At 44.8% G+C, this 14,968-nt stretch overlaps 1 protein-coding gene across 1 annotated transcript; it reads right to left on the bottom strand.

The window, feature by feature from the left end:
• Positions 1-481: 481 nt before the first annotated feature.
• LOC122450414 (olfactory receptor 51I2-like) lies at positions 482-1,426 on the bottom strand. Its single transcript, XM_043482746.1, has one exon. It carries the CDS (start codon positions 1,424-1,426, stop codon positions 482-484), a length of 945 nt encoding a protein of 314 aa, XP_043338681.1.
• Positions 1,427-14,968: the final 13,542 nt, after the last annotated feature.

The raw sequence follows: 14,968 nt of genomic DNA, 5'->3' as shown, positions 1-14,968 counted from the left end.
TTGATGAGGATGTCAGGCCTTTCCAAGTGTTGTTGGAAATGCAAAATAATGCAACTGTATGGAAAGGAGTATGAAGATTCTACAAAGAACTAAAAATAGAACTATTTTTGACACAGACTTGGGGGAAAAGACTCACTAACCATTATAACACTGGTCCCATTGTAGTTAGTAATTTTTTCTGTGATGCTTCCCTCTAACCATGGATAATAGAAACACATTGTGATAGAATGAAGGAGTAATTGTCAGGATGTGCATGTTGGGATTAAAAAAGAAAACTGAAAAACTATTTTTCTAACTTACAACTCAGTGTACCTCACCAAAACTTTTTGGCAGGTCTTAATTAGTACAAGGTCACCATATACCTGGTGGCAGAAATATGAAAAGGAAGTTTAAAAAGTTGTCAAAAGAGGTTATGGAAACTCCAATTTATGGAGTAATAGTAAATATTCTTTGAGGTTTGAACTCTCTATATGTTTCTGGTTTAACACTTGGTTCCCACTAGCATTCGACCAAGCTGCCTTCTAATCTCTTTGGTTTTGATGGAATAGATGACAGGGTTGAGCTTGGGAGGCATAAAGAGATAAATGAGGGACAAGACTGTGTGCACAAACCGGGGGGCATGCCTTCCATAGCGGGCAGTCATGGAGACACCAACCATGGGAATATAGAAGATGATCACAGCACACAGATGTGACACACAAGTGTTGAGTGTCTTGAACCGTTCCTCCCGAGATTCAATGGCAAGTACAGAGCGCAGGATGAGCACATAGGAGAAGAGAATGAGTGCAGAGTCCAGGCCAAAGGTAGACATGACAGTGAAGAGACCAAAAATATTGTTGATGGTGATGTCACCACAGGGAAGGTGGATGAGATCTGAATGAAGGCAGTAGGCATGGGACAGTACATTCGCCTTGCAGAAGGTCAATCTCTTCAGAAGGAAAGGCAGAGGAAAAACCATGCAGAAACTGCGGGTGATTACCCACAAGCCCATGCATACAACACGGGAAACTCTGAGCATGGTGGTGTAGCACAGAGGCTTACAGATGGCCACATAGCGGTCAAAACTCATAACCAGCAGGACCCCAGACTCCATCAAAGAGAAGAAGTGGATAAAGAACATTTGAGCCATGCAGGAATCAAAGCTGATCTTCCTTAATTGGAAGCAAAATGTGGCGAGCACAGTGGGCAGTGTGGAGAAAGACACACCTAGATCATTAACTGAGAGCAGGGACAGGAAGTAGTACATAGGCTGATGCAAACTCTGCTCCTCCTTGACAATGAAAAGGATAAGGCCATTGCCCACAATGGAGACAATGTAGAGGGTACCGAGGAACAAGAACATCCAGTGTTGGGAGTTCTCCAGCTCTGGGAGCCCTGGGAGGGTGAAAGTTGGCAACTCTGAGCTGTTGTAGAGGACACCTCCCATGCTGGGAGGACTTGTACTGGAGCAACACCACCTTCAGAGAAGACAGAGGTACAGTTTATTCATCACCTTTTGTCTCCCTTATGCAATCCAGACCGCTACTCTATAGCTTAATCAAGTTTGTTTACCACATCACTCCTTGCCCCTCCTGCTCCCCATGGTTTCTGGAATTGTCTAAGTGTTTGCAGGTGATCCAGCTGGCTCAACAGGTCACATTACCTTCCTCTGTACCTTTGCCTATCTCCACCATGATCTTCCTCACATTCAAAGCTAGGAACTTGTTATCAATCTACAGGCATCACTTTGTTCAAGACCTAAGGCATCATTCTCCTGATGACTACTTCCTTGACTGTTCTGAACATTCCAATTACTTATCAAGCTGTAAATTTTTTCTCTTTCCACTCTCACACTCTACTGAATATCTGCTGCTTATCATGACTCCCCAGATCTCTTACTCATATTTAGTCTCTCAGTTCTTCCTTCCATCCGTTCAGTTAGAATGTAGATGAATAAGAAAGATACCTGTCCATAGCAGTAACCTTCCAGACTTTCATCAAGATGCATTAGATGCCTCCTCTTTATCTTTTCATCCTTCTATCCATTTATCCTATGGCATTAAATTTTCTGCATGAATAACTTAGCATACTGGAAGTCTTTTCTTAAAAATTTCTTTCAAACTGAATTGTATCCAGCTCCTGAAAACCACAGGATTAATAATCAGTTCTCTATATCGTGGATCTGGTTCTTATCTGTGTTCTCCAGTTCTTTGAATAATGCTGTAATTGTGCCTGAGACTAAGACTCAGAAACCCAAACTTTATATTGTTTCTGTCTTTCCTTTACCTACTACATTAAATTAGAGCACAGTCAATGAAAATACTGAACCCTAAGTACATCTGCCAGCACTTTTCTGCAGTTCCTTCCACTTAACATTCTTATACTTTGCATCCAAGACATCACATTTGTATGCCCATAATAATGTCCTCTTAATGAATCTCTTGCTTCTATATCATTCTCTAATCTGGAATAGGTCTAATATTTTCTAAGGGCAGCTCTGCAAATGGGACCATTCTGGTTAGAAAGTTTGACACCAAAGAGTCAAAAGCAAACTCACAAGTCTCGAGTTAAAGGCCCTGTGTGGTCCAGTTCTAAATCAATATTTTTGGTCTCAATTCTCAGAATTTCCTACTTGTACCTCAAGCACCCAGACTGATTATCCATATTAATATAGCAATATTCTTTGCTATTATTCAAACATTAACTGCAGCTCCCCAGTCTCTGGAGTTTCCCAGAATGTCTGAACATATCTATTTAACCCATCTTCTGGGGCTGAGGATCAGTGATGCCCTCCTCCTCCACGAAAATCTGAATGGTCGTTGCAGTGGCGATAACTTCTCTCCTCTCTTTGCCACTCTCATGAGCTGTAGGTTTGCATCTCTTTTTGGGCCTATTTTTCTGCCTGTTCTACAGTAGAGCTTCCTATTATGGAGTTAGGATATTTCCTGTTGAATTATGAAACTTATCTCCCCTTCTGAATCACCAGCTCCAAGAGATCCACACTGACACTCATTCATTGCTTCAGTCCCTGCTGTGCTCAGTGCAAAGTCAAACACAGGAGACCCACTCACTAAGTCACTGATCCCACAGGATTTTGATTCTCTTTGTTTGTAAATTGGAAGGGCTGAGAAACTTTGCTAATGGGGTAGTGAAGCTCCAAAAGTAAACTGCTGTGATAAGCCTTAAGACCAGCTCTAAATCCATACCTACAGGCGTTCATCTGGCTTTGTTCCTCCACCTGTTTTAGGACTCCTCTATCCTTTTATCTCAGGGCGCATTTTTCCCTCCATTCTGCATCCTTAAAATCTCTTTGTTTTTCCTATATGCAAGTTCTTCCTAAACATTTCTGTTTGCCTCTGTATACAATATGCAATATCCCTGATTTGGAGATTTTTTTTAAGCACTAAATAGAGTCTTGCCAAGTGACTTCCAAAGCAGCCAGTGTCTTTTTATAGACTCCCCCCCGACCCCAATCCCATACCAGTTTATTCTGAGACTTGGGTAAGAGTGCTTGTTTATTGCAGAACATCTACCTCCAAACTACAGCCCATTGGAGTATCCCTTCAGTTAAATGAATGTCTGAATCTGAGAGCATCAGAAGATTTCAGAGAACAAGAGCACTAAATAGAAAATATAGAACCAGGAAAGTAAAAATATGCAGAAAAATTAAAAAAAAAAAAAAAAAAACAGAAACACCTGACTCCTATAGGGACAGCCTTTCTGTCTTCAGATTGTCATAACACTCAGGATTTCTAAGCTGAGTCAGAGTGCCTTAGTGCCTGAGTCTGGAGTGTCTGATACTCCACGTTACCTACCTGAGAGAGTTTGTGGAGGGGCAGAGGAAGCAAGAGCAGTTGTGGGGGCCCTGCCCATAGCCCCTGCCTCCTCTGCCTACTCCCTGGGCTGGGCAATATAAGGCTGCATCCAGGAAGTCCCTTGAGTATTTATCAGCTCAGGAGCTCATGGACTGCTGGGAATATGGAGCATCTCCTGTGTTCTTCCCTCTCTGACTTAATAGTTTGTTGCTTACATAGGTATGTAGCAATAGGAATGATCAGAACTGGAAATGACATGGCGAGGATATTGTATCTAGTTGCTCATTTTATAAAAGAGATCATTAGAGCCTAGAAAGGAAAAGAGGAATCTCAATTTTATACAGCTTGTTAGTGGCAGAACATGTAAAACGAGGTCTTCTAGGTTAGTTTATGGCCTTTCCACTTTACAGCTATTGTTATAGCCAGGCTTTCCAGGAAACAAACTCACTCAGAAGGACAATGCAGATAGTGGAGTGCAGTTTATTACACCGGCGGGCCCAAGGCAGAGTCTCCTCTTAGCCAAGGACCCCGATCAGCATTTATGAAAATCTTTTATACCCAATGTGTACGTGTCCAAACCCACCACCCCAAATCCCTTGAGGCTTACAAAGGAAGGGTAAATACAATCACAATAACCCCATCATTCATGTGTTATGTGTTCAAACAGTTAATAATCAATAAGCCCGCGGTTACATTCCAACCAGTTAATAACCAATAAGCCTGTGGTTACATTCCGATAGATACTGTCCGGAGGCAGGGGTGATTAGTGTCTGTTTTCTCTTCGGTGATGAGTAACCTGGATATGATCTTCAAGGTTCCCTTGTCGGGAGGGGGTCTTATCCTTCCATTTTCGTTCCCACAGGCACTAAGCAGGGAGTTCAGAGTCTGTTATAGTCACGCTTTCCGGGAAACAGACTCACTCAGAAGGACAATGCAGATAGTGGAGTGCAGTTTATTACACCGGCGGGCCCAAGGTAGAGTCTCCTCTTAGCCAAGGACCCCATCCAGCATTTGTGAAAATCTTTTATACCCCATGTGTACGTGTCCAAACCCACCACCTACCCCATGTGTACGTGTCCAAACCCACCACCTACCCCATGTGTACGTGTCCAAACAGTCAATAATCAATAAGCCCACAGTTACATTCCAAATAGTTAATAACCGATAAGCCTGTGCTTACATTCTGATAGATAGTGTCCGGAGGCAGGGGTGATTAGTGTCTGTTTTCTCTTAGGTGATGAGTAACCTGGATATGATCTTCAAGGTTCCCCTGTCCGGAGGGGGTCTTATCCTTCCATTTTCGTTCCCACAGGCACTAAGCAGAGAGTTCAGAGTCCACTGGAGAGGTGGCCGAGCATGATCAGCACAGACAGGCCTGAGATGGAGTCCAGGCCCTATGAATTCCTTCTTCAGTCCCCCCTCTTGATGCTCTTAGTTTCCGTAACGAGCATCATTCATTGAGATATATTGTACCTTAGCCCTCCTGCCACCCACATGAGAGAATGCTATCAACCTCTGCATCACAAAATTCACAAGGCATTGTAGGAAGCAGGGCCCACAAAGCAGTATGATTAAGATTACTATAACAACAGTTACAATGGTTTTCCACCAGTCTCTCTTTACCCAGGAGAGAACTGAAGTCCAAAAGGGAATATTTTCATTAGACATGGCTTTCACTTGATTTTGCATATCCTCCAAGGCAGTAGATACATTTCCAGACAGGTCAGGGATGTACACACAACATTCAACTTTAATTAGGGCACAAGTCCCCCCCCGGGCTGCTGTGAGTATGTCTAATGCCAACCTATTTTGAATTATTGCCTTCCTCATCTGAATTTGTTCTTCGTTCAAAGCTTAAATGGCTTTTGTACTGTCTAAGAGAGCCTGTTTAGTGAAATTAGTTAAGGCCTCTACCTTAACCATGATATCCGTTGTCCCTACAGAGGGTACAAACAAGGCAGCAAGATAGTCATACCATTGGAACACAGATCATGTCCATCTTGCATGCAGATAAGGCAGGTTTACTGGAGGCTGGTGTAGGCTAGGCTTAATTCTGCCATGGGCGAAAGCAAATCCTAATGTGCAACGCCCCACCCAGCCAACTGGTAACCATGGCCATAAGCTAAGCCCACAGAGCCACTGGGTCCCATTGGGGGCTACCCAGCAGATTCCAGGATTATATTTCCAGTCAGAACCGGGCCACTGAACAGACTGATTGGGGTGATAGGTAACTTCCAAGATTTGTTTACATTGTTCAAGGGACAAATAACTCATATATTTATTTCTTTTGGGTCTAGGGGGTGGTCTCCAAAACCAACTTTCTGTTCTTTTTGTTCCCAGCAAATAGTAGCAGGGGTAATCAACAGTCCTTTCTCAGGAGTCATCCAGAAATATTCATCCCAGACCTGGTAGTATTGCTCAAGGTACCGGGAGGCCTGTCCCCCTTTTGTTAAGGGAGCCCTTTTCCTCTTTAATTTTCATATATGAGGTATAAGCCTTTGTTATCTCCATAAGGCTGGTGTTCATGTTAAATGTAACCCTATGTCCCTGGCCCATTGATGGCTTTTTCTTACACCAGGAGAGCAAAGAAAGGTTATGGTTGGTGAGAGAGAGGAACAGAGTGGCGATACCCAGCAGGGGAGTCCGTCCATTACTGACGGGCATAGCCCCACATACCCAACAGTTGGCAGAGTTGTGGCCCACGAGATGAAGACGTTGTCCTGTGCAGGAGCAGTGGTCAGGTTCAGAATTGTATTGGTGAGGCCGAGCTGCAGGAGTCGTTTACCCAGCTCCATCCTGTAGAGGGCTCGTCCGGGACCTCGTTTTCTTCTTCCTCCTCAGAATGATCTTGGTTTCCCATGGGTTGGTGGGGTCCTTCTGGGTGGTCCACTTGGTGTCCTCCGGGTCAGCGTGGTATGCCTTCTTTGCTCTGGTGTGATGGATCAAGGAACAATACCTGCAACTTTAACTGCAGTAGGGGTAGTTAGAATAACATAAGAGCCCTTTCACCAAAGGGCTAGCAAATCATGTTCCCAATCTTTGACCCATACTTGGTCACCAAGTGTAAACTCATGAATCTGTTCCCCAAGGGGGAACGGCACCCTTTCTTGTACAAACTTAGTTACCCGATTTATTACCTTACCCAGTTCCATCTGCTGTGAAATCCTATCCCCCCTTACCTGAGGCAAATTTGTTGACACCTGTTTTATTATGGGAGGAGGCCTCCCATACACAATTTCATATGGAGAATAGCCTTGGGACTGTGGGGTCATCCTGAGTCTGAGCAGAGCCATCGGAAGCAAGTCCACTCAGGAGCAGTCAGTCTCTCTGATCCACTTGGAGAGTCTCTTTAAGTGTCCGGTTGGTTCATTCCACCATCTCAGGACTCTGGGCCTATATGCAGTGTGCAGTTTCTATTTGATGTTTAAAGTTTTGCTTACTTGTTGTACTAAATCAGCTGCAAAAGCCGGGCCATTGCATGATCCAATGCTGGTAGGAAATCCAAATCTGGGAACCATTTCCCTAAGCAGGCACCGGGCTACTTCTGATGCTCTTTCAGTCCAGGTAGGAAAAGCTTTTAGCCATCTCGGGAACGTACATACCATGACCAGCAGGTAATGGTAGTGTCGGTGAGGTTTCATTTCAGTGAAGTCCACTCCCAGGTGTTCAAGGGGCAGTGTGCCTTTCAGTTGAATACCCGAGGTTTTTGTCTGAATAACCGAGAGGCAGCATTAACCTGAGAGCAGACAGCATGGCCTAGGTGGGTCGCTTGGTGTGTTTGGCTTACCAGAGTGTGTGCCAGCTCCTCCGGTACCAATAATTTGTCACTTGACAATTCCCACCATCTCTTTTCAGTCTTGATGGCCCCTTCTGCTCTGGCTAACCCAACAGCTGTTGTCCTTGTTTTATCAGGCTAGTGCCATCAGTATACAGGACCCAATTAGGGTCTGGAACCTTGAGCCCTTCTTTAAAACAAACCCCAGATACCTTACCTCCTCTTTGTAGATTGTGCCTTCTTTTTCAACACCCAGTAACCTGCTTCCATCAACAGCTGGAGCAGTGCATTTGTCCCTTTCCAGCATTTTTCCTTGGTCTCAGGCAGCCAGCAGCAGTTCATCCCCGTATTGTAGGAGCTGACATCCATACTCTTCTGGATGGAATGAGTCCAGATCAGAAGCCAAGGCTTCCCCAAAGATGGCTGTGGAGTTAGCCTTTGTTATCTGGTGCTCCCGACTGAATCTTCCCATTCAAAGGCAATGATGGGCTGTGATGCTGGGGCGAGGTGTATGCAGAAAAAGGCATCCTTGAGATCTAGGCAAGTGTAAACTTTAGTCCTCGGTGGGAGGAGGCTAAGCAAGGTATAGGGGTTTGGAACAGTGGGGTGTAAAGTCACAGTAGCCTGGTTGACTAGCCTGAGATCTTGTACAGGCCTACAGTCCTGTCCTCCTTCCCTTCTGACTGGCAGGATTGGCGTATTCCAAGCCGACTGGCACTCTACTAGAATGCCTGCTTGTTTCAATCTATTGATGTGGGGCAGTATGCCGGTTCAGGCTCCATCCATAGCAGGTACCGGCGCCCTCTAACCGGGATGGTACCTGGTTTGAGTTCCATTATCACTGGGGCCTGATGTTTAGCCAGCCTAGGGGGAGGGGGAGTTGTCTTCCACCCAGACCTCAGGGAATAATTGAGTTAGCTCCCTCATGCACTTCTGGCCCACACGGGTCTGCCGTCAGAGGCTCATGCAACCTCCACTCATCTTGGGTTGGTACTGAGAGAGAAGGCAAATAAGTCATAGAGTCCGTCCAGAAGGTGGGCCTCTCCTCAGGGGAGAAAGTCACTTGTGCTCCTAGTTTGGAGAGCAAGTCTCTTCCCAACTGGGGTACTAGGCACTCAGGAATGTAGAGGAATTCATGAATCACTTGGTGCATGACCCCCATCTGACATTTTTTGGGCTGGCAAAACGATTTAATCATCTCTTCTCCCGATACGCCAGTTACAGCTGTAGTCTTTTTGGACAGTGGTGCCACAGGTTTTGTTACTACCGACAGTTCTCCTGTATCCACCATGAAGTCAATGTTTTGGTCCCCCACTTTTACGGTTACCATGGGCTCTCAGGGACCTGATATCTCTGAGCCCTAGCAGCCCTAGTTAATTTCCAAGTCAGCAAGCCCCACAACTGCGGGAGCTTCCTCTTCCTTCCTTGCCTTAGGGCATTCATTCTTCCAGTGGCCAAAAGCTCTGCGCCAGGCACACTGGTTTGGCTGTAACGGGCCCAGGGCCTCCCTTGGGACTGGCTGAAGGACTGTCCTGTCCCTGGGGCAGATGAGGTTTTCTGGAGGGCCTGAGATAGACTTTCCCAGAGCAGCAGCTTGCCCTGGAAGTCTCTTGTCTGTTCTCTTTCGTTCCCTCCAGCTCTCTGGCAGAGCGCGGTCTCTGCTTAATTCCAACGTCTCCCTCCCCCTCTTGTCAGTACTCACCGGGAGAGGCGGGTATAGCTTGGGCGGTTCGGTTGGAGCGGGATCCTGGAAGTGTTGGCCAGAGGCTTCTGTCACTGGGATCGGAGCCTGCCCAAATGGCGGCTCTACAAACTCCGGGAAAGCTGGCGGAGGAGTAGCGGCTGTTGCAGAAACTTCACCTGGTCCTGGATTGGGCATTAAGGTGGCCTCCGGTCCTGGTGAAGCCCTGGGAGGCAGGCGTGTCATTATCCAGCATGGGGGAGGGGTCAGGTCATCCCCGTCCAAAGCCTGTAGAATTTCCTTTTTTATCATCAGTCAATTTTTGTGCCCTTAATATTTTTCCCTTTCCCTTCTGGATACAGAACCTTGTCCAAGTAGGAGGGTCTCAAGCTAACCCTAGCCATGAGTCAATAGATGGATATTGATCCAGGTGTCCTGGCTCTCCTGTGACTTCTGTGTAGATTGCTTCCACTATTTTTAAGTTCATGGTGTTCTCTGGTGGCCATCCTGCTCCCACAGGGGGCCATTCGACCTCACAGAGTATGTGGAGGCAGTTAGGCTTCATCTTCACCCCATAGTCTCCTCCTAATCCCTTCTTTAAAATTTTCACTCCAATACAGTTGCCTTAGAGTCACTTCCCCCCATCTTGCTTACCTTCTCAGACCTTCTTGTACTTTTCCTTTTCATTCTGTCTACGAAGTTCTCAGTACCCTATGTACTTCTGATATTTCCACTCAGTGACACTTAAATTGCCATTCTGCCTCCTTCCTAATTGGGGTGAGAAGAGCCTTACCTGCCATATCCCAGAGGGAGAAGGGGGATCAGCGTGTCTTCACCTGCTAGTCAGCACAGCTGAACCAGAACATCACATGGTCCAAGACTGTTTCTCCCTTAAAGTCCATTCTGCCTTGGTGGGCTTCATCAGGTGCGGATGAAAACACAGATGGGTTAAATATCTCATGTCCCAGGCCATCTCCGGAAAAGCCAATTCATACTCACTTCTGTATCCCCCTCCTTCTAGCCTAACAATTCCGAGGGGGTCAAGAATTTCACAGCAGATGGGACACCTCCTGGGGGAGGGCAGAATACGAGCATACAAGGACCAGTTTCTTATCCTAAAAATCCCCTGGCAATCGCTTGGTAATAATTTTCCCCGAGACGGCATGGACACACCTCCTAAATGTCCTTCACAAATTTCTTTCCTAAACCCTAGCACGCTCGTCGACCTGTGTACCAAGCAATCGCCACCTGCCTATTCCAGGCTCCTGTGGGTCCCCACTCCTTCAAGTCCCTCCCAGGGAGGTGATCAGGCCCCCTCTTCCACCCTGCTGGGTGGGTTCCTCCTCACCTGAGCGCTCAGTTCCCCTGCTGTCATTCGCTAACTGCCAAAGCGAAGAAACCGGGCTTTAAAAGGCTGAATTCTTCCAGAGGGGCGAGGCGCCTTCCCCCCTCTAGGAGATTCAAGCCACAAAGCCTCGGGGTGGCCTCAAATGAGACCTGTCTCCTCAAAGTGAGGAGTTTCCCGGCCAACGCACCAAATGTTATAGTCATGCTTTCCGAGAAACAGACCCACTCAGAAGGACAATGCAGATAATGGAGTGCAGTTTATTACACCGGCGGGCCCAAGGCAGAGTCTCTTCTTAGCCAAGGACCCCGTCTAGCATTTGTGAAAATCTTTTATACCCCATGTGTACCTGTCCAAACCCACCACCTACCCCATGTGTACGTGTCCAAACCCACCACCTACCCCACGTGTACGTGTCCAAACCCACCACCTACCCCATGTGTACGTGTCCAAACCCACCACCTACCCCATGTGTACGTGTCCAAACAGTCAATAATCAATAAGCCCACAGTTACATTCCAAATAGTTAATAACCGATAAGCCTGTGCTTACATTCTGATAGATAGTGTCCGGAGGCAGGGGTGATTAGTGTCTGTTTTCTCTTAGGTGATGAGTAACCTGGATATGATCTTCAAGGTTCCCCTGTCCGGAGGGGGTCTTATCCTTCCATTTTCGTTCCCACAGGCACTAAGCAGAGAGTTCAGAGTCCACTGGAGAGGTGGCCGAGCACGATCAGCACAGACAGGCCTGAGATGGAGTCCAGGCCCTATGAATTCCTTCTTCACTATGATCAATACATACAAGAAATGCTATATCCTATAAAAAGTACTTAAAACCCATGGAAGTTAGGCATTTGGATTTATTAGATCTTGTGAAATTCTGTCCTCGATTATCCTTGAAATTGACCCCAAGCATAATAAGAGGCACTGGTTCACTGTGGCTGCACACACACATTGCATAATTACAGGTCAAATTATAAAAAGTATTTGGCTTAATTAAGGAAGTGTTAATGTATACAGCTGCCTTCTTCACAAATATTTATTGGACACCTACTAGGGTGACAACACAGGTAATGAGGATTAACTGATAAGGTTTTGAGTTCACTGTACCTGAGCTTCAGTCCACTTACCTTGAGAAAGTTTCCAACAGACATGCAGCCTCATTTCTTCACCTGTAAAATAGATTATAATTATCCTTTAGTCACAGACTGATTAGGATGAATAAGCAACAGAAAATAGGCAAAGGCATTTAACCTATTGCTTGCCATATAACACTTAATAGATGGTGACCAAAATACTGAAGCTCCAGTATTTTGGTCACCTGATGCAAACAGCTGACTCACTGGAAAAGTCCCTGATGCTGGGAAAGGCTAAATGCAAAAGAAGAGGATATCAGAGGATGAGATATTTGGATGGCATCACCAATACAATGGACATAAACTTAGGCAAACTTCAGGAGATGGTGAGGGACAAAATCACCTGGTGTGCTACAGTCCATGGGGTCACAGAGTTGGACATGGCTAGGTGACTGAACAACATGTGGTTATTTACATCCTAAACATTTTAAAGGAGATGTGGTACATATACACAATGGAATACTACTCAGCCATAAAAAAGAACAAGCTAATGCCATTTGCAGCAACACGGATTGACCCAGAGTGTGTCATACTGAGTGAAGTATGTCAGACAGAGAAGGAGAAATATCATATGACATTCCTTGTATGTGGAATCTACACAGTGATACACATGAACTTACAAAATAGAAAGAGACAGACTTAGGGAACAAACTTACGGTGGCCAGGGGGAAAGGGATAATTAGGGAGTTTGGGATGGGCATGTACACACTACTCTATTTAAAATGGATAACCAATATGGGCCTACTGTATAGTACACGGAACTCTGGTCAATGTTATGTTGCAGGCTGGATGAGAGGGGAGTTTGGGGGAGAATGGATACATGTATATGTAAGGCTGAGTCCCTTTTCTACCCACCTGAAACTATCACAACATTGTTAATTGGCTATACTGCAACACAAAATAAAAGTCTTAAAAATAAAATACAATATAAAAAGAAACTCAAACATTATGTTCTGAAAGTAAAACCACTGGGAGTGGGTATTAATCTAAGTATATCAAACAATAAGTTATTGAATAGCTTAAATATCTCAGTTCTAGGAGGATACTGGCAGATATACCTAGAAGTAATAGTGATTAGTACCAGGAAATGCATACTTGAACCAGATCAGGGAGGGTGTTAAGGGATTGGGATTAGAAAGAACTTCTCATATACTTAATACTGATCTGAAACTAAACAGGTGGAAATGCAATAGCTTCTCAATAATCCCACTCATACATAAGTCAGATCAAGGGACTTAGCACATCACCTAATATATCCCTAGATTTTCTCATAGTCACACTGATTGTCATGGAAAAAGGTCAGGAACCACCCAAACCCTAATCAATAGGCATGGATTTATGTGAATTCTCTATTGTTCGTTTTTCACTGGTCTTTTTTATTTTTAATTTTCTTATATAAAAACAAAAGATACTTCATTTTATTTATGACAAGGTCACAATCCCTACCCTACAGGTCTACAGTAGGTATATGTTAACAAAAGTAACTGTAAATCAAGTCATTCGTTTAGCATTAGACACAAATATATTCCTGGGAATGTATAGAAAATCATTATAATAACTCATAGTCAGGTCTGGGAGACTCCTAAGGAAACATTTATAATATCTCAGTGAAAGCAATAATAATAGATACAAGGAGATTTTAGGGAAGAACAAAGGAAGGGAATCTGCAATATTCTAGGGCAATCAGAAGAGATTTTTAGGTGCATTTAATAGTTCTCTTGATTTTCAAAGAATGGGCAAATATTTTTAAAGTAAACGCAGTAGGAGGAATATCAAAGGATGTCAAAACATGGCAGATGTAAAAGCATGAACACAGGTATGAGACCTTAAAAGGAAACACCGGAGAAGAGTGGGTGTAGAATTGTGTAGCTATGCATTCAAAAAGGCAAGAGGTTAAATAACCCTCCACAGGACCCAGATCCAATATAGTAAAACCTCCTATGCCCTATACTCCTCCAATATGAGGGTCCAGAAGGCTGTCCAACAACCAGCACCAATGGAGAAAATGTCTTCTCTTTCTGCTCCATAAAGTTAATATTCTGGCATTTGCTTCCAGTGGCTCAAGCAGACACATAGACAAGATGGACCCTGGACCCATTCCAGCTCATAAAAGATGGCTGACCCTAATCTTGCTTAAAGAGACTAGGTAAATTCATTTTATAGCTTTAAAAGAATGGAATATTGAACCAATAAAACTCCATGAACAGTGGAAGTTAAACAATAGGAAGAGGCTAAAGAAGCCCAAGGGCTTCCGCTGATAGCTCAGATGATAAAGAATCTGCCTGCAATGTGGGAGACCTGGGTTTGATCCCTGGGTCAGGAAGATCCCCTGGAGAGGGAAATGCCACCCGCTCCAGTATCCTTGCCTGGAGAATCCATGGACAGAGGAGCCTGCTGGGCTACAGTCCATGAGGTCACAGAGTCAGACATGACTGAGTGACTAAGCAGCAGCTGCGAAGAAGCCCAAAGCTCTCTTCAGATGTATCTGACGACCTGGCTCAGCAGAGCCCTGTGATGGTGAGCCTATCACTGTAATCACAGTTCACACCAGCGAAACTGGAACAGAGCCTGAGCCTTTTCTCCATGCTGGAAAGTTACAAATCCAGGCAGAGCCATGAACTTCCTACTTAATGTGCTAAATAGATAAAGACTGTCACCAGCAACCATCTGTTGTTCCTCTTTCAGATTATGCAGATTTCTAAAGTCAAGAGAAGGATACTGAGTATTTTAATTTATAGAATGTGATGTGGAAAATATTAGCCCAGAAGTTCCCAGACAGCTTTTCATACCTACCTAAATGAGCCAAATTGTTGCTTTCAAGTCCTTCGGATTTAAAGAAGCAAGAAAAACACTGGCACTGAAAACATGCCGTCCACTTCTTATGGCAGCAACTTCTTTATAAGTCATATTTGTAACAGAGCCAAAATCACCATACAGCAACAATCTTTCAAAGAATATTTATTGAAGCACCTATTAAAGGTGAAACACAGTCTTAGCAGTGAGAGTTGGACTGTGAAGAAAGCTGAACACCAAAGAACTGATGCTTTTGAACTGTGGTGTTGGAGACGACCACATTTGAGAGTCCCTTGGACTGCAAGGAGATCCAACCAGTCCATCTTAAAGGAGATAAGTCCTGGGTGTTCATTGAAAGGACTGATTCTGAAGCTAAAAGTCCAGTACTTTGGCCACCTCATGCGAAGAGCTGACTCACTGGAAAAGACCCTGATGCTGGGAGGGA

Source organism: Cervus canadensis, chromosome 11 (assembly GCF_019320065.1).
Source record: "Cervus canadensis isolate Bull #8, Minnesota chromosome 11, ASM1932006v1, whole genome shotgun sequence".
Lineage (NCBI taxonomy): Eukaryota > Metazoa > Chordata > Mammalia > Artiodactyla > Cervidae > Cervus > Cervus canadensis.
The sequence above is the reverse complement of the archived record's forward strand: the minus strand, read 5'-3'. Positions and strand labels throughout refer to the sequence as shown.

Coding starts and splice junctions, on each gene's coding strand:
- LOC122450414 (XM_043482746.1), bottom strand. CDS start 1,426: ATGGGAGGTGTCCTCTACAACAGCTCAGAGTTGCCAACTTTCACCCTC.